The 19,009-nt window shown below is 46.6% G+C and overlaps 1 protein-coding gene across 16 annotated transcripts in view; it reads right to left on the bottom strand.

The window, feature by feature from the left end:
* The window catches only part of ZBBX (zinc finger B-box domain containing), an 881,823-nt gene that overhangs the window by 718,941 nt on the left and 143,873 nt on the right, over positions 1–19,009 (bottom strand). For all 16 annotated transcript variants that reach the window (XM_029616113.1, XM_029616112.1, XM_029616111.1 and 13 more), the window contains one exon: positions 14,192–14,240. In XM_029616113.1, coding sequence (XP_029471973.1) covers positions 14,192–14,240 — 49 coding nt within the window. The remainder of the gene's footprint in view (positions 1–14,191; positions 14,241–19,009) is intronic.

Raw genomic sequence — 19,009 nt, 5'->3', positions numbered from 1 at the left:
CTTAGACTATCCCTCCAGTGGGCAAACGCCACACCCCCATTAGAACTTCAATTTTCAAATCCAACTTCCTTCAAATCGGCCTCACTTATGCCCCTCCTGGATACCTGGAATCAGACCCATCACCTTTAATAGAACTCATAGCTAAACACATTAACTCCGAAAAACCAGCCATCCTCTTGGGAGATTTTAACCTCCATGTGGACAATACCCCTCAGTCTCCTAGCTGCAACACATTTCTCAACACATTGAACTTCATGGGCTTCAAACAAATCATCAATGAACCTACTCACAAAGCAGGACATACCTTGGATCTGTTATTCTTAAATGAGAGCCTCTCCCCATCTTCTCCCACAGTCTGTTCTTCAATCCCTTGGTCGGATCACAAATTGATCACCACTACTCTGAAAAACCTTCAGTCTACACCTACACATACTCAAAAGACAACAATTCAATACAGGAAGCTTTGTAACCCTGACACCCTCAGCAATCACCTTTCTTCCGAGTTAGAACAGCTCGACCTCACGGACGCAGACTCGGCCACGGTGTCCAAGTCCAAAATCACTAAAAAAGTGGCTGACAGCATCTGCCCTCTATCCACAAAAATCATACAATCAAATATAGACAACAGAAAACCTTGGTACACACCTGAACTAAAAACCATCAAAAGAGAACTCAGAAGTAGAGAACACCTTTGGCGCAAAAACCCTTCCTCAATCAACCTGACGGCTTACAAATCGATGGTGCACCAATACAGGATCGCCATCCTCCGCACGAAAAGAAACTTCTATTCTCAAAAAATCCATCACTTCATCTTTGACCCTAAAGCTTTATTCTCACTGGTGTCTTCTCTAACCAAACCATCTCCTGCAGCTGTTCTGGATGAACAAGCTACAAGCAAAGCAAATGAAATTGCAACCTACTTCAAAAAGAAAATCTCAAACCTTATTGATCTGCTCACGAATAACAATTCAATTCTCCCCCAGCCCCCCATTTTCACACCTGCACTTCCAAATACAAAACTTGAATTATTCGAACCTACCTCATCATTGGAGATAGAAATCATTTTCAAAAAGCTCAAACCAGCCTCTCACCCTTTGGACACGATCCCATCCAATCTACTCATCGCTATACCTAGCACCATCTCTAAACATATTGCTGAGATCATTAATTGCTCCCTATCTCAGGGCCACGTCCCGGACCCACTTAACTTGTTATCCTAAAACCGTTGCTGAAAAAACCTAATCTTTCACCGGACGACCCAGCCAATTTCCGCCCTATTGCAAACCTTCCTTTCCTAGCCAAAATATTGGAAAGAATAGTAAATCAGCAACTCACAGAATTCTTGAACAACAAAATCCTCCACACCAACCAGTACGGATTCAGGAAATCCCGTAACACTGAATCCCTCTTAATCACACTAACAGACACCATACTCATGAATCTAGACAAAAAACAACCTTGTCTTCTCATTCTCCTCGACCTCTCTGCAGCTTTCGACACGGTGAACCATACTTTTCTCTTAGATCGGTTATCGGACATTGGTATCAAAGGCACCGCCCTTAGCTGGTTCAGGTCGTTCCTTCAAAACAGGACATACAAGGTCAAAATTAACAACAAAGAGTCCCAACTCGTCTGCTCTACTTTGGGTGTACCTCAAGGCTCCTCCTTATCCCCAACCCTCTTCAACATATACCTGCTCCCTCTCTGCCAACTCCTCTCCAATCTAAATCTTATCTTTTACCTATATGCAGACGATGTACAAATCCTTCTACCGATCACAGAATCAGTAAACAAAACTCTTGCTTTCTGGGATACCTGCCTTGAGTCTATAAACAGCCTTCTATCAAGCCTCAACTTGATCCTGAACACTAACAAAACTGAACTCCTACTCATCTCACACGACGGAAATATCTCACGGCCCAACCTACATTCCACAACCCTCCCCACCTTCTCCCCCCAAGTCAGAAACTTAGGAGTCATCTTCGATAAACAACTGAGCTTCAAAAGTTTCATAAACAACACGACTAAGGACTGTTTTTTCAAACTTCAAGTACTGAAACGATTGAGACCTCTCCTTCACTTCCACAACTTCCGTTCTGTTTTTCAGGCAATCATCTTCTCAAAAGTAGATTACTGTAGCTCTCTTTTGATCGGCCTACCTGCAGTATCCATCAAACCACTACAGATGCTGCAAAATGCAGCAGCCAGAATTCTTACCAGGACTAAAAAAAGTGACCACATTACTCCCATCTTGAAGAACCTCCACTGGCTCCCGATCAAATACAGAATCTGGTACAAAGTTCTCACCATTACTCACAAAGCTCTACACAATATCACCCCACTAGAACTCATGATCCCTCTCCGACCTCACTTACCATCCAGGCCGGTAAGAGCAGCATATAAGGACACCCTCATGGTCCCCCCTTTAAAAACTTCATTAATTAAGAGAGCCATCTCAGCCTCTGGACCAATACATTGGAATTCTCTTCCACCAGACCTCAGGCTGGAACATTGCCCGGTCACATTTAAGAAAAGACTCAAAACCTGGCTGTTCAAGCAGGCCTTTGCTGAATCATACGCCAGATGATCTTAAATCAACTCTATCACCAGTAACTCATTACGGCGGTTACTACCCCAAACCAAATAACCAAATTACTACCTCCACCTTCCTCTATTCCTGATGCCTTTCAACTAGCTTGATCACTCCATTCTTATACTTCACTTTCAATGCATATCCAGCATAGTTCTCTGCTTCAACAGCAGGGGAGAAGAAAAACTGTTACTTCACACATCCAGCAGAGCTCTCTGCTTCAACGGCATGGGAGAAAGACTGATACATCACGAATTTCCAGCATAGCTCTCTGCTTCAACGGCAGGGGAAAAGAAAAACTGATACTTCACGCATATCCAGCATAACTTCAACGGCAGGGGAGAAGAAAAAAGGATTCACACTCACAAAGCGGGGAGTAGCTGGCTTGTTACGGCGGTTACTACCCCAAACCAAATGTGCCTGATACTTCACTTTCGATGCATATCCAGCATAGCTCTCTGCTTCAACGGCAGGGGAGAAGAAAAAACTGATACCTCACGCATATCCAGCATAGCTCCCTGCTTCAACGGCAGGGGAGAAGATAAACAACCCTTTGCTCCCTAGTTCTGTTTAACTTACCTCAACTAATATACCCCCAAAGTATAGTTCTGTGTTTTTAATAGATTCTACTTTTATTATATTTAAATATTTATATACATACTTTCGTTTAATATATAACTTGTTAAATATATAATCTGTTAAATGTATAACTGTTAAATGTATAACGTCCGGCGTAAGTCCTGTTCATTGTACACCGACGTGATATCTTTGATGAGCGGCGGTATATAAAAAAATTATAAATAACCAATAAGGGCTGTATAACATAATCTGGGTTAAAAACAAATAAGCATGGGTGTAGCTTGCTTATTGCGGCAGTTACTACCCCTACTACCTCCTAACTAATCAAGCTAGATATTTCACTTGGATGCAGCTCCATCACCGCTCTCTACATAATGGTGGGGGTGGAAGGGAATTAGAACCAAGAGCTAAGAGAAACAGATAAGTATGAGAGAAAAAATGAGGGAAGCTTGCTGGGCAGACTGGATGGGCCATTTGGTCTTCTTCTTGCCGTCATTTCTATGTTTCTATGTTTCTATGACTCTTGCCTGCTTTCTCTCGATTCAGTTCAAATGCTATATGTCCTACTTTAGCCCCAATTCCCAAGGCCCTTTGCCAATACCATGGTCTTAACCTAACCATTCTCTACCAGCCATGTATCATAGTTTGATATATATATATATATATACCCTGGTTTTGTTTCAACAGTTTCTTGATCCTAGTTCTGTATTCCTCTGTTTTATGTAATTGCACTATTTGAGGCACTGTTATTGTTATGTAAACAGTTTTGATTTGTAACCTTTTACAAGAAATTCGGTATATAAAACTGTTAAATATATAAATACATAAATAATCGACAGGAAACGGGTCAAACTTACCGGAGTACTGCAGAGTTAAAAAAGGTAGAAGAGGGACCCCTGTGGATAAACTTAACTTTAGTAATTCCGTGAGGAAAATTCCTGTCAGGAATCTCTTCAGAGCTCCTTTACCGCGAGGCTACTGCTGCGGAGAAAAAAGAAGACTGAAGGGGGAACCCTGCTGCTGCATGGTGGTGCCATGTTGGGCATGCCCAGTAGGGGCCGGTCAGGGTTCTGGAGGCTTTGACAGAGGTTTTCCGTGATTGGGCTCCGTCCTGTGGTGCCACCCATATGTGAGGACTATCATCCTACTTGTCCTGTGAGAAAGGAAGCATAACCCGAGGAGCGGGGAATGCAGTAAAGGTGAAGTTCTGAGCAGAACCCGTGGAGCAGGAAATGCTGTCAAGGTACAGTTCTTAAACTGAGGGTTATACCCCAAGTAGTACTTCAGACATGACGATCCGGTAGTGGCCCACAGAGCGGGGTACGCCAGATAGCCTTCCCAGTAGAATACAAAATACCTCAGGTATGCAGATCCGGTAGTCGCCCGCAGAGCGAGGTACGCCGAAGATGACTTGCACGGTGATGATGATTTTGAGGTAGTCTGAGGTTCTGGAGCTCAGATGGTGTTTGAGAACAATGAAGTAGTATCCTGCAGTGCAGGGTAAGGTGTATCGAATCCTGCTGGTGAAGATGCGGTAGTAGCCCAAGGTCCGGGATATGCCGCACGGAATCCCAGCAAGCTTGAAGAGAGATGAAGTAGAAGTACTCACAATGGTTGGTTCCAAGAGTTCAGGCAGGATGGCCCTCTGAGGAGCGGATAGCCTATGAACGTGGAAGAGCCCCTGAGGAGCGGGTACTCAGAGCATTCACCCAGTGAGACAGGAAGTAGGAACCGGAACTTCAAGGAGAAGCGGATTCAGCAACGAGTAGAACTCCTTGCTAACTCGTCTGAGTGTAGGGCCAGTCAGCTTAAATACAGCAAGGCAGTAAGGTGGTGACGTCACGCAGAGCGGATGCCCCGGAAGTTCCTGCCATGACGTGTACTAAAGATGGCCCGTGTGCGTGCGCACGCTCTAGGTGACTCTAGAAACAAGATGGCGGTCGGCATCGCCCACCCCGTCCTGGAAACACTAGGGAGGTCAGTGTTCACTGGCGGAGGCTGCCACTCTTCCAAGAATTAACGAAATAGCAAGAAAAGAGGTGAGCATGAGAGGTCACAGCCGTCTGCGACCGACAGGCACAACAATTATGTTCATTGTGATATGACTGTCATCTCTTCCTCCCTCCTTGATCTCTGGTGGTCTTCTGTCCCTTTCTACCTCCTGGACCATGGTGATTTTCTTGATCCCTGGCAGTTCTCTCCCTAATCCTAGAATCAGATAAGCATGATTTAGCCACCAAAACAGAGTACATAAGTCTTCCAACAGTGGCCACTCCAGGAGCTAAGGAGTAGATAGATTCCATGTTGCTTAACCCAGGAATAAGCAGTGGATTTCCCCAAGTCCACCTTAGTAATTGTTAACGGACTTTTCCTCCAGAAACTTGTCCAAACCTTTTTTAAACACAGCTATACCAATAGCCTTCACAACATCCTCTGGCAATAAATTCCAGAGCTTAATTATGCATCAAGTAAAAAAACTATTTTCTCTTAATAGTTCTAAATGTATCACCCAGTAACTTCACTATATGTCCTCTACTCTTTATACTCTTTGAAAAAGTAAACAACTGATTAATATTTACTCATTCCACTCCACTCATTTTATAGACCTCTGTCATATCTCCCCTCAGTCATCTCTTCTCCAAGCAGAAGAATCCTAACCTCTTTAGTACTTCCTGATAACAAAATTGTTCCATCTCCTTTATCATTTTGGTTGCCTTTCTTTGTACCTTTTCTAATTCTGCTATATCTTTTTTGAGATGTGGTGACCACAACTGCACACAATATTCAAGATGAGGTTGCACAATATCAAGATGAGGTTGCACCTTGGAGCGATACAAAGGCATTATGATATTCCTTTCCTAATAATCCCTAGCATTCTATTTGCTTTCATGGCTGCTGCTGCACACTGAGCAAAAGATTTCAACATATTATCAATGATGACGCCTAGATCTTTTTTCTGAATGGTGACTCCTAATGTGGAACCTTGAATAGCTATATTTGAGTTACTCTTCCCAAAGTGCATCACTTTGCAATTGTCCACATTGATTTTTATTTTCCATTTCCATACCCAGTCTTCCAGTTTTGCAAGGTCCTCTTGCAATTTCTCACAATCCTGTTGCAAGCGCAGCCTTCGGGAGCCGATGGTGTGGGCTCGGCGCGCGTCACTTGACTCATAGAAGAACGGAGCCCTTGGGTCACAGGGCAGCTCAGGACGAGACACCAGTCGCACCCGTGGTGAGGTGTGTGTGTAGGAATGGGTGGCACAGGAACAGAGCTGGATGGAGCTTGGAAGACTGGACATAGACGTGGAGACTTGGATGTAGACGTGTACTAGGAGGTTTGGAATTAGACGTGGACTACGAGACTTGGACGTGGACATGGAGACTTGGACGTAGACGTGGACTAGGAGACTTGGATGTAGACGTGGAGATGTGGAGACTTGGACATAGACGTGGAGACGAGGACAGGAAACCGTCGAGATGGAGACACAGGATCCGACGAGAGACCAGGACATGGAACCAAGATGAAGACAAGGAATTCCCATGAAGAACAAAGGGCCTTGGAGAAGCTGAGATGACAAGAAGTCCAGGAGGGGACTGGCTCCTTGCAAAGGCAATGAAGAAGAACCCTATTTATAGGGCTGACCTGGATGACATCATCAGAAGGGTCTGTAGCATTAACGGTGGCTTCCAGGCCGCAGTAAGGAGGCTGGGGGATGGCAGCAAGCTGCTGACATCGGCGGCCTCCAGGCCACATGAAGGTATGGCGGCGGCTCTCTGCCGCCGCACAGCAAGGAGAATGCTGGCGGCCTTCAGCCACGTGGAGACGGCAACGGCGGCCTACTGGCCGCAAGGGTAAAAGACAGCAGCACCAGCTGCACAGAGAGAACGTCGGCGGCCTTCAGGCCAAGGAGGAAGGTAAAAGAGGTGAGAAGCTGCTTGCGGCCTTAGCCACAGGCAGAATCGTAGCACATACATGGCTCCCACAACCACATGGCTCCATGGAAAAAAATATACCATTCACTAACAGAAGGACTTGTCCCTAACAAGGCAAAACAAGCTGTGATTAAACCAATTCTAAAAACAAAACCGGCAGAATCGATGACTGGGACAATTACTGACCAATATCATACCTGCCTTTCATTGTGAAAGTCCTAGAAAAAGCAGCTTTATGACAACTAGAAAACCACCTTGAAGACAACAAAATACTAAACTCAAACCAGTTTGGATTTAGAAAAAAATCGCTCAACTGAAACCCTCATCTCTTTAACCGATTGTGTGTTACAAGCCTTTGATAACAATAAATCATACATCCTGGTACTAATAGACTTAAAAGCAGCATTCAGCACAGTTGACCACACCCTACTATGCCACCAGCTGAATAAAATTGGTGGAAATGTTATCAAATGGTTCTCTTCCTTCTTAAAAGATAGGGCACTCCAAGTCAGACTAGGTAATCAAATCTCAGATACCTTTCCGATCGATACAGGCGTCCCCCAAGGGTCAGCATTCTCAGCCACTCTGCTCAACATCTATCTCCTGCCTATATGCGCGCATGAGTGTGCCGGCGCACACATGTTATAAAATCGGCACATCCATGTGAGCACACCGGGAAGCATGCGCACCTTATAAAATCTACCCCTAATTCTCCGAGGACAAGCAGGATGGTAGTCCTCATACATGGGTGGCATCATCGGATGGAGCCTTGTCCAAAACTTTGATCTCAAAGATGCTAGAACTTTCAAACATGCCCTACTGAGCATGTGCAGCTATAGTTATCATGAACCGAAGTGATATGTATTGTATACAGGAACTTCCGGTATATAAAAACCAAAAATAAATAAATAAATAAATCCTGCCCCCTAGGCAGAGCCCCTCATTCTCTTTTTTCAGGGTACTTGCCGAGATAGGGTCTAGTGGGTGAGTCACGGGTTTCATTTTAGTGCTTATTTGGTTTACTTCATGTTTCGATGTTGTATCAAATGAGTTCCATTTCACTTGTATGGGTTGAATCTTTTGAGTGTATTGATTTTGTTTACCAATGAATTAGCATATTCATTGTATGATGTCTTTGTGAAGTCGTAGTTGTTTGAGATGGAAGAGGAAGGATCCTTGATTAGATTTTTGACTGTTTCAAAGAGTAGTTCTGAATTAAATATAATACCATGAATCTGTTTTACATAGTATTGGTTTTTTTTAGCTTTATTGATTAGTTCACAGTATTTAGTTAAAAGTGATCTATATTTTTCTAGATCTACGGTCAAGTGGATTGGAGGGTGCGCTGTGTGGTCTTGAAGGGTCGGGAACCAGACCTGACGGAGCCAAGAGGGAACGATCAGGATCATGGAGCCTCGATCCTGTGCAACATCTGGAGTGTCTTGGACATGAGTAGAAGGGGCAGTTAAGTGTACAGCAAGCCCGTTCCCCAGTGTATCAAGAAGGCGTCCATGCCTGCTGAGGGAGCAAACCGATGTACTTTCCTGTTTTCCACGGAGGCAAACAGGTCTATGTCTGGGGTCCCCCAACAGTGGAAGATGTGGTTCGCTACCTCCTGATTTAGGGACCATTCATGGGGCATGAATGTCAGGCTCAAGGCGTCGGCCAGAATGTTGTCCACTTCCGGAAGGTACACCGCCAGAGAGTGATACCGTTCTGGATGGCCCATGTCCAGACCTGGACTACCTCCTGGAAGAGGAGAAACGACCCAGTTCCTCCCTGGTTGTTTAGGTACCACATGGTCACCTGATTGCCGGACTGAACCAGAACTACCTTGTTCACTAGAAGCTCTCGGAACACCCTCAGGGCATAGCAGACCGCTCGCAGCTCCAAAAGGTTGATCTGGAGCTGTGCCTCCAGAACTGACGAGAACCCTTGGGTGTGAAAACCCAGAACATTTATTTATTTATTTATTTGGAGTTTCTTATATACCGATAGCTGTTTGCACATAGTATCGGTTTACATACAACTAATAACTTATGGGCATAGCCCTTACAAAGAACAGTAAAAAGAATGTGGAAAACAAATATACAAGAGATATATGTAATTAATTGCTCTATGCGACAATATACAAGGGATAAATTAATCGCTCTATGCAACAATATACAAAGGATATGTGTATATACTAATAGGGAGTATGAACGAGGGATTCTTATACAACAATAGTAATAAATATATCTTACAGAGGATAATTATGATGAAGGGGTCATGTTACTAGCAAAAAATAATCTTAAACTATGCAGAGTTATCATAATAAAGTTAATAACAGCCGTGTTGAGCAGAGTAAATCAGAGATTCAAATGTGCTCCCCACCCCATCTGAGAAGCATCGATGGTGAGCGTGGCCTGAGGCTGAGCATTCCAAAAAGGGTAACCCCGCTCTAGGTTTGCGGAGATTGTCCACAACAGGAGGGAATGCTGCAACCTGTCCGTGACAGTGATGCGAGTATGCAGGTCCAGCAATGCCTGACACCACTGAGAGCAGAGCGTTCACTGTGCACAGCGCTGTTACGCTTGGGCTCCGGTCAGGAGGCGTGAACACCACCCAGCAGGGTGGCTCCAGGTGGAGAGAGACAGGAAGCTTAGAAACAGTGTCTGGTTCCAGGCTGGGTCAGGGCAGGCAGCAATAAGCAGTGTCTAGTTCAGGCTGGGTCAGGGCAGGCGGCAAGGAGCAGAGTCTAAGTTCAGGCTGGGTCAGGGCAGGCGGCAATAAGCAGTGTCTGGGTCCAGGCTGGGTCAGGGCACAGTAAGCAGGGCAAGGCAGGTCAGAAGGCCCGTAGGCCACACACACACAGAAGGCCCGTAGGCCACACACCATAAGCGGGGCAAGGCAGGTCAGAAGGCCCGTAGGCCACACACACACAGAAGGCCCGTAGGCCACACACCATAAGCGGGGCAAGGCAGGTCAGAAGGCCCGTAGGCCACACACACACAGAAGGCCCGTAGGCCACACACCATAAGCGGGGCAAGGCAGGTCAGAAGGCCCGTAGGCCACACACATACAGAAGGCCCGTAGGCCACACACCATAAGCGGGGCAAGGCAGGTCAGAAGGCCCGTAGGCCACACACATACAGAAGGCCCGTAGGCCACACACCATAAGCGGGGCAAGGCAGGTCAGAAGGCCCGTAGGTCACACATACACAGAAGGCCCGTAGGCCACACACCGTAAGCAGAGCAGGCAGGTCAGAAGGCCCGTAGGCCAGGTGAGAACAGCGAGGAAGGAGGCCCGAAGGCCGCGCAGGGCAAGGCAAGGAAAGGCCTGAAGGCCGCGCAAGGCTAGAGCAGGGAGCCCAGGTGAGCTCGATGCCGAAGCACCGAGGCAACTGTCAGGCAGGGTTATAAGGGCACACCCAGAACATAGAGTGGACAGAGGAGATGGACTGGACCTGTCCGGAAAGCCAGCACTAGAGGGACCCCTGGTGGTGAGGCGGTTGCACTGCAGCCAAAACTGTAACACGCATGTGCAGCTGAGCAAATGGGGTAACATGCACTGTCGCTGCCATATAGCCCAGCAGCTGGAGAAACTGATGAGCAGAGACCTGTGGGCAGCTGGAGACATGATGAGCAAGAGCTGCTAAGGTTTCTGCCCTATCCTGAGGTAGGTAGGCCCTCGCCTGGATAGAGTCCAGGTGCGCCCCAATAAAATCCAGATGCATGTTTGGCTGAAGGTGGGACTTGGGATAATTGATCAAGAATCCCAGGGTCTCCAGAGTTTCGATCATGAGGCGCAAGGCACTTTGAGCCCCTTGACGGGAGTTGTCCTTGATGAGCCAATCGTCGAGGTAGAGAAAGACATGAATTGAAGATTGGCACTGACAACTGCCAGACATTTGGTGAAAACTTAGGGCACAGATGCCAGGCCAAAGGGCAGAACTCGATACTGATAGTGCTGTCCGTCAACCAGAAATGTAGGTACTGCCGATCCGCCTGAAAAATGGAGATATAGGCGTCCGCGTCTTGTAGATCGAGGGAGCAGAGCCAGTCTCCCACCCTGAGGAGGGAGATCAGGGTGCCCAGCGAGACCATTTTGAACTTTTCCTTTACCAAGAAACGGTTTAAAGCCCTCAGGTTCAATGTGGGCCTGAGACAACCCATTTTCTTGGGGATTAGGAAATATCTGGAGTAGAATCCTTTGCCTCGTTGGCTAGTTGGAACAGGTTTGACCACTTGAGCGGAGACAAGGGCTGAGAGCTCTACCCAAAGTATCCGAACGTCCCCTGCTGTTATCCACTTGGGAGACGGAGGGGAACAGGGTGGAAGTCGCTGGAAATGCAGCCGGTAACCCTGGCGAACAATGGATAGGACTCAGAGGTCCGATGTGAATGAGATCCATCGATCTGTGAAAAGTTGAAGACCCCTAACCAGGGGACCAGGGTCCCGAGGGGAAGGATGGCTCATACTCCCTCACCGCCAGTCAAAATCCCGTGGCGGGGTTCTGTGGTGGAGCCGTAGGCACCTGAGACAGCCTAGGCTGCCTCTGTCTGGCCTTGGGGACAGGCTTCTGAGACCTGGATCTTAGTGCAGGCGGGTAATACTTATGCTAATAGAAAGGCTGCTTCGGATATTGCCGTGAGGGTTTCCTGGTAGGCTGCATGTCGGAAGTGCTAGTCGACAATTGTTGAAGGTTTTCTTGGTAATCCTTCAGCTGAGCCACATTCTCCTTAATCCTGTCCCTAAACAGGATCTCCCAGTACAAGGCAAGTCGGCGAGACGGTCCTTACCTCAGTGCGCAAGTCGGAGGCTCTTAGCCAAGCTGTCCAACGAGCCCCAATGCCCGCTAAAGCGGATTGCACGGCTGTCTCAAAGACATCATAAGCTGAGCAGACCTCGTGTTTATCATACTCCAGGCCTTGCTGGGTGATAGCCTGAAAATCCTCTTGAAATTGTTGAGGCAGACGCTCACTGAACTCCAGATGGCCCTTCCTCCTCAGAGGAGTCGCACACCGGTATGGGGTTGATGGTGATGGCCACGGTGCACCCAGAGGCCGTTGAGGGGCTTGGGGCACCAGAGCTAAGTAATATACCGTGCAGCATGTTGAGCTGCTCCAGCACAGGCGCAAGCACCGATGGAGCAGGCTCTTGTGGCGGAGGTGGTACCCGGGGAACGGGAGGCTTGAGGCCCTGCAGGGCCCAGCAGACCACCAACCACACACGCCTTTCTAGCTCCTCCTCAAAAGCCTGCGAGAATAAAACGGGCTGTGGAGAAGCTGATGGAATCGGTGCATCCTCTGGCTGAAGGGGAACCAAGCCCTCCACCGGTGCCAGTGGAGGCCACCTGGAGGCCTCGGTGGGGTCAGAGGGAATAGCCTCCTCCGCCCTTGACCGCTTCATGGGAGACACCGAGGTCAATGCCTTCTCACAGTCTGGTCTGGAGGAAGAAGATGATTAATGCTGATGCTTTTTGGACCTTTCTCGACAATCACCGCGGTCCTTGCCCAATGCCGATGGCAATGTCGAGGAACCCGATTGGGAACAGGACAACAGGGACAATGGTCACTCCCTTGCGCCGAGTTCGAGACCCAGCAGGGCCGGGGGAGGAGAACCCAACAGAGCCAGGGTCAGGGGCTCCTTACCAAGCGAGGTTGAAGTTCCCAACGCAGAGGACGGCTCTGAGCACTTGGTCCCAAAGAGTTTTTCCATCTTGTCGATATGGGCCTGATGACCCTTAGGGCACAAAGGTCGCAGACAGAGTACACAGACCTCATGGGGGTCCGTGATGGACATAGTCCGAGGGCACTGGGGGCACCAGCTGAAGCCAGTTGATGCCATAGGAAAAAGAGCGAGATGCACGGTAGATAATCAGCAGGTACCGAGAGGAGACACCATTGGCGATTGACCGCTATGACCAGAAAACTTACTGACCAGAGGCCGAGAACGGTGAAGGACCCTATGCGATGTGTGGAAGGAAAACAAAAACACTTTGCAGTAGCAAATTATCATAAAGAAGTGCAAGCTCTAAAACAGCGAGGTGACAGCTCCGTGGAAAAGAAGAGACTGAAGAGGGACCCCGCGTGGACACGAGGTTAGAGGCATGCTGGTCATGCTCAGTGTGCCTGTTAGTTTCTAGAAACTCTGACAAAAGTTTTCTGTGCCAGGCTCCATCCAATGAAGTCACCCATGTTTGAGGACTACCATCCTGCTTGTCCTTGGAGAAAAAAATGTGCATCCAACATGCACATTTTTACTCTCAGAAATTAACACCTACCCAGAGCAGGCGTTAATTTTTAAGCAGCCCAAAAAGTGTACAGAAATGCAGAATATACTGCTTTTCTGTACTTCATTCGACTTAATATCGTGGCAATATTAAGTCAGAGGAACAAAAAGGACAACATTAAAAAAAAAAATGTGCCGGCAGTTAGGTTAGGAAAAGGGAAGCTCAATTAACAAGCGTTCATTTTCCTAACCTGTGGCTGTGGACAGGTTAGGAAAAGGGACGCTCATAAAATTGAGCGTCTGATTTCCTAACCAGCTGACAGCTGACCTCTCTTGGGTGCCTGCTGCCAAGGAGGTGCTAAGGGCACACAATTCCCCCTAGCACCTCCTTTTTATCTATATTAAATCGGGCGCCCTGAAAAGGTCGATTGGCACATGTTGGGAGAGTGGGCACTCAATCATGAGTGACTGTTTTCCCTGCACCAATATTGCTTCAGCCTGAAAGTTTGACAGTCAAGTTCGGATGAGGAGGGTAAAAGATTAATACACTGTTGCAGCTAGATTAGATCACACTGCATTTGTAAAAGAAGAATGTAAGCACTATCAGCTGTGAGAGAAGATTCTGTGATGCAGCAATGAAAGCAGAAACAATAATGAGAGAAACTGCAGCCCTCAGAATGCAGGAATACATGTCTACGTGTCAGCAGAACCAAGTAAGTGAAATGAATCCTGGAGTGTAGTGTTAGGTTTATAACTTGTTCCCACGGAAAGAAAAAATTAAGGAAACACTATGACAGACTCAGTACTGCCAGTAAGACTTTGTTTCAAAATAAATTAAATTATAATATGAAAAAAAAAGAAAACAAAAAATTACCTTGTATCTGTTCTTTGATCATTTTCAGTTTGACCTTTCCTGTAGAAGCCTGCATTGAAAGAACAGAAAATCTTTAAAGAAAATACTGGTGAAAATGTGAGTTACTGTTTTCTTAGTTACAACCTTGCCACCAATATCTGTGGCAGCATTTGTTTTATACCAATATGATACATAAGAACATAAGAAATTGCCATGCTGGGTCAGACCAAGGGTGCATCAAGCCCAGCATCCTGTTTCCAATAGAGGCCAAACCAGGCCACAAGAACCTGGCAATTACCCAAACACCAAGAAGATCCCATGCTATTGATGCAATTAATAGCAGTGGCTATTCCCTAAGTAAACTTGATTAATAGCATTTAATGGACTTCTCCTCCAAGAACTTATCCAAACCTTTATTAAACCCAGCTACACTAATTGCACTAACTACATCCCCTGGCAACAAATTCAGGAGCTTAATTGTGCGTTGAATGAAAAAGAGCTTTCTCAGATCAGTCTTAAATGTGCCGCTTGCTAACTTCATGGAATGCCTCCTAGTGCTTCTATTATCTGAAAGTGTAAATAACCGATTCACATCTACTCGTTCAAGACCTCTCATTATCTTAAAGACCTTTATCATATCCCCCCTCAACCATCTCTTCTCCAAGCTGAACAGCCCTAAACTCTTCAGCCTTTCCTCATAGGGGAGCTGTTCCTTCCCCTTTATCATTTTGGTTGCCCTTCTCTGTACCTTCTCCATTGCAACTATATCTTTTTTGAGATGCGGCGACCAGAATTGTACACAGTATTCAAGGTACAGTCTCACCATGGAGAGATACAGAGGAATTATGATATTTTCCGTTTTATTAACCATTCCCTTCCTAACAATTTCTAACATTCTGTTTGCTTTTTTGACTGCTGCAGCACACTGAGCCGATGATTTTAAAGTATTATCCACTATGATGCCTAGATCTTTTTCCTGGGTGGTAGTTCCTAATATGGAACCTAACCGTGTAACTACAGCAAGGGTTATTTTTCCCTATATGCGACACCTTGCACTTGTCCACATTAAATTTAATCTGCCATTTGGATGCCCAATCTTCCAGTCTTGCAAAGTCCTCCTGTAATGTATCACAATCTGCTTGTGATTTAACTACTCTGAATAATTTTGTATCGTCTGCAAATCTGATTTATTTATTTATTTGCTGAGTTTTATATACCGTCATTCGGTAAAGCCATCATAACGGTTTACAAAGTTCAGATTGCAATAATTTTAACAATTGAGTAAAAGATGTTACAGGAAGTATATTAAACAAACAGAAAGACATCTGATTGCAAAGATGGTAATTGGCACATGCACTATGGGTTGCACGAAGGGATGCACAAAGGGGAGAAACCCTCACTCGTCAAATTCCTTTCCAGATCATTTATATATGTATTGAAAAGCACCAGTCCAAGTACAGATCCCTGAGGCACTCCACTGTTTACCCTTTTCCACTGAGAAAATTGACCATTTTAATCCTACTCTCTGTTTCCTGTCTTTTAACCAGTTTGTAATCCACGAAAGGACATCGCCTCCTATCCCATGACTTTTTAGTTTTCTTAGAAGTCTCTCATGAGGGACTTTGTCAAACGCCTTCTGAAAATCCAAATATACAACATCTACTGGTTCACCTTTAGCCACATGTTTATTATCCCCTTCAAATAAATGAAGCAGATTTGTTAGGCAAGACTTCACTTGGGGAAATCCATGTTGACTCGGTTCCATTAAACCAGCGGTTCTCAACCTATGGGTCGCGACCCCGGCGGGGGTCGAACGCCCAAAACACAGGGGTCGCCTTGTGTCGCGCGCTCCCGGTCTCTCCCGCTGCCGTTGCCGCCGGGCTGTCAGCACGTTCAAGCCCAGCGGGAACGGCAGCGGCGCTAGAAGAAGCTGTGCACCCGTGGCTGGGCCTTTTCTTCTTCCTGCGCCTGCCCCCCCCCCTCCCGTGACCCGGAACAGGAAGTGAATCGCGGTGCACGGGAAGGAGAGAGAGCCGCGCCGCGCGAAAAAGTAGCAGCAGCCGCTGCAGCATCGGTCCTCGAGCAATAGAAGCAGCCGGTAATGGAGAAAGAAGACAGCAGCATGAGCCTCCCGCGGCCGATGGGATTCTTCTTTCTTGGCCAGCGGAGGCTGCTGCAGCTCCCATTTCTGCTCGGGGGGGGGGGGGGGGGGGGGGGGGAAGGAAGTGAGAGAGAGCAGCCAGCCAGCCTGTGTGATTGACTGGTCAGAGAGCTGATGTGTGTATGTGAGAGACAATGAAAGTGATTGCTCAGGGAGATGACTGATGTGTATGTGAGAGTGTGAGACATTAGTCAGGGAGGTGACTGATGTGTGTGTGTGAGAGAGAGAAAAAGCATGGAAGTGAGAAGTCTGGGTATGTGAGAAAGCATGGGCGTAAGAAGCCTGGTGTTGTGGGGGTGAAAGAAAGCATGGGAGTGAGAAACCTGGGTGAGTGTGCATGCATGAGAGAGAGAGACTGCTTGGTAAGGTGATGGTGCGTGTGAGAGAAAAAGACTGGTGTGTGTGTGTGAATATGAGAGAATGTGATTCAGGGAATGAGAAGCCTGTGCACGTGGAGAGAACAAGCATGGGAGTGAGAGACTGGTGAGTGAGTGAGTGAGTGAGTGTGTGTGTGTGTGTGTGTGTGTGTGTGTGTGTGTGTGTGTGTGTGTGAGAGAGAGAGAGAGAGACAGAGAAAGTGATTATGAGAGTGAGAAGCCCATATATGTAAGTAGAACACGGGAGTGGGAAGCCTGTGTGTGTGTGTGTGTGTGTATGGCATGAGAGAAACTGTTCAGGAAGGTGACTGGTGTGTGTGTGTGTGTGAGAAAGTGATTATGAGAGTGAGAAGCCCGTATATGTAAGTAGAACACGGGAGTGGGAAGCCTGTGTGTGTATGGCATGAGAGAAACTGTTCAGGAAGGTGACTGGTGTGTGTGTGCCAAAGACTGTTTGGGAGATGATTGGTGTGTGGAGAGACAGAAACTGGTCATGGGGGCATGACTGGTATGGTGTGTGTGTGTGAGAGACATGGGGCACTAAGGAAGAGGACCATGAGTATAGAGCTTAGCTTCTACTGCTGCTTCTGGTGAGTGCCAACGGCCTGCAGGGAAGGGGAGTAGGAGAGCTGCTGGAGGGGGTAAGTAAGGTGGCTTTTAAGTTTATTTTTCTTGACCTGCCATTTTAATTGTGTGATGTCTGCTTTTTTGAAATATTTTATTGGTGTTTGGAGAATGTTTAATAGTTTTTATGAGTTTTTAAAATTGTTGGATGTTCATAGCTGTTTTGAAACATTTATTCTGCTTATTAGTATAGTTTTACAATTATTTCTGTGTGGGGATATATAGCTGCTTGCTAGTTCTGTTTTTCCTAATAAGAGGTGTATTGGTTTTTAGGACCCTGATTTAATATTTGGTAGTGTTGGCCTTTTCATAGATAGGGTTGCTCCTGTTTGAGTGTATTCCATAATACAGGTGTAACTGTGTGCGGATTATTTATGTGCATTACTACAGATCCTGGGAGTATGTTAGGTCGGTTTCTGTGTCTGGTACCGAGATGAAGATATTTTGCTAGCATGTAAGCGTTTGTATCGGTCTTATTTGTTGTGTTTTCTCAGAGGACATGCATTGGTGGTAAACTGCTGTCTTTTCATAAGTAGGGCTATTGAGCCGGGAAATAGAAGGAGTTTGAGTTGCTGTTACTGAGAATGTCACTAGAACCAGAATATCTTTTTTGTAGGGTGAGTTGTATGGGGGAATGTCCATAATTCTGCTTTACAATCCATTATTGTGGGTCAGGGGGGTTCCTGTGGATACAAACTGTACGTTTACATATAGCCCGGTGACGATCATGGGTCAGTGTGCCATGCATTGTGAGAACCTATGGTGAGTTGAGTTACATTCACATTATAAATGTCATAATTAAATGATAAGTGTGGCACTAAAATCCAACCCCATCCATAACCCCGCCCCCATATGACCAAAGCCCCGCCCTCACCCCACCCTCACGGGGCGAGGGCGGGGCGAGGGGTCACCGCAACATTGAGGAACTGTATTGCGGGGGTCAACGGCATTAGAAAGGTTGAGAACCACTGCATTAAACCATGTCTTTCTATATGTTCTAACTACGATTTTTGATCAATAGGTCCTGCATTTACTGGCTCATGAAAAGCGATAAGAGGCTATGTGCTCAACATAGCTCCCTAAAAGGTCCTTTTGTTCCCAAGAGTGTCCATAGTCCAAGACTCATTTCCTGGGGGCATTGGTTCTTTCAGTCTTGGCTCTCGAGAGTGGATTCTACCACCATAGACTGGTGTGGTATCTTCTAGCTTCAAATCCTGAGCAGTTTGGGATGAGGTAAACCACATCTGCCTTCTTGTTATAGTAGTACAGAGAGAGTCTGTTCTCCCACATCCTCAACTGCAGGTATTGAAGGGATTTTGTGGACTGGGACTGCCACAAACCTCCTTAGATGGCGTCACAGACTAATGATGTCCTGCATTTTGATCCTGGTTTCCTCCACCATCTGAAAAGTAAAGGGGATGGCCTCCACCATTCTGCAGACAAAACCAGTGAAGAAGAGATCCTCAGGAGGGGACTTCCATCTGTCTGGGGGAGGAGAGGGTTGAGAGGGGATAAACCAACTCCTCTTCTTCAGAGGAGTTAACTGATCCATAGCCGTACCCCCATGAGAATTCATAGTCTAATTCCCAGTCTAATTCCCAGTGATCTGCTGAGGGTGAGCACTCCATCAGTGCCTGAATCTCAGTCAAAGTCTCAGAGAGAGGGAGGCACTTGGCT

The sequence above is a fragment of the Rhinatrema bivittatum genome, chromosome 9 (assembly GCF_901001135.1).
Source record: "Rhinatrema bivittatum chromosome 9, aRhiBiv1.1, whole genome shotgun sequence".
Taxonomy (NCBI): Eukaryota; Metazoa; Chordata; class Amphibia; order Gymnophiona; family Rhinatrematidae; genus Rhinatrema; species Rhinatrema bivittatum.
Note: the sequence above shows the minus strand (reverse complement) of the source record. Positions and strands in the feature narration are given on the sequence as shown.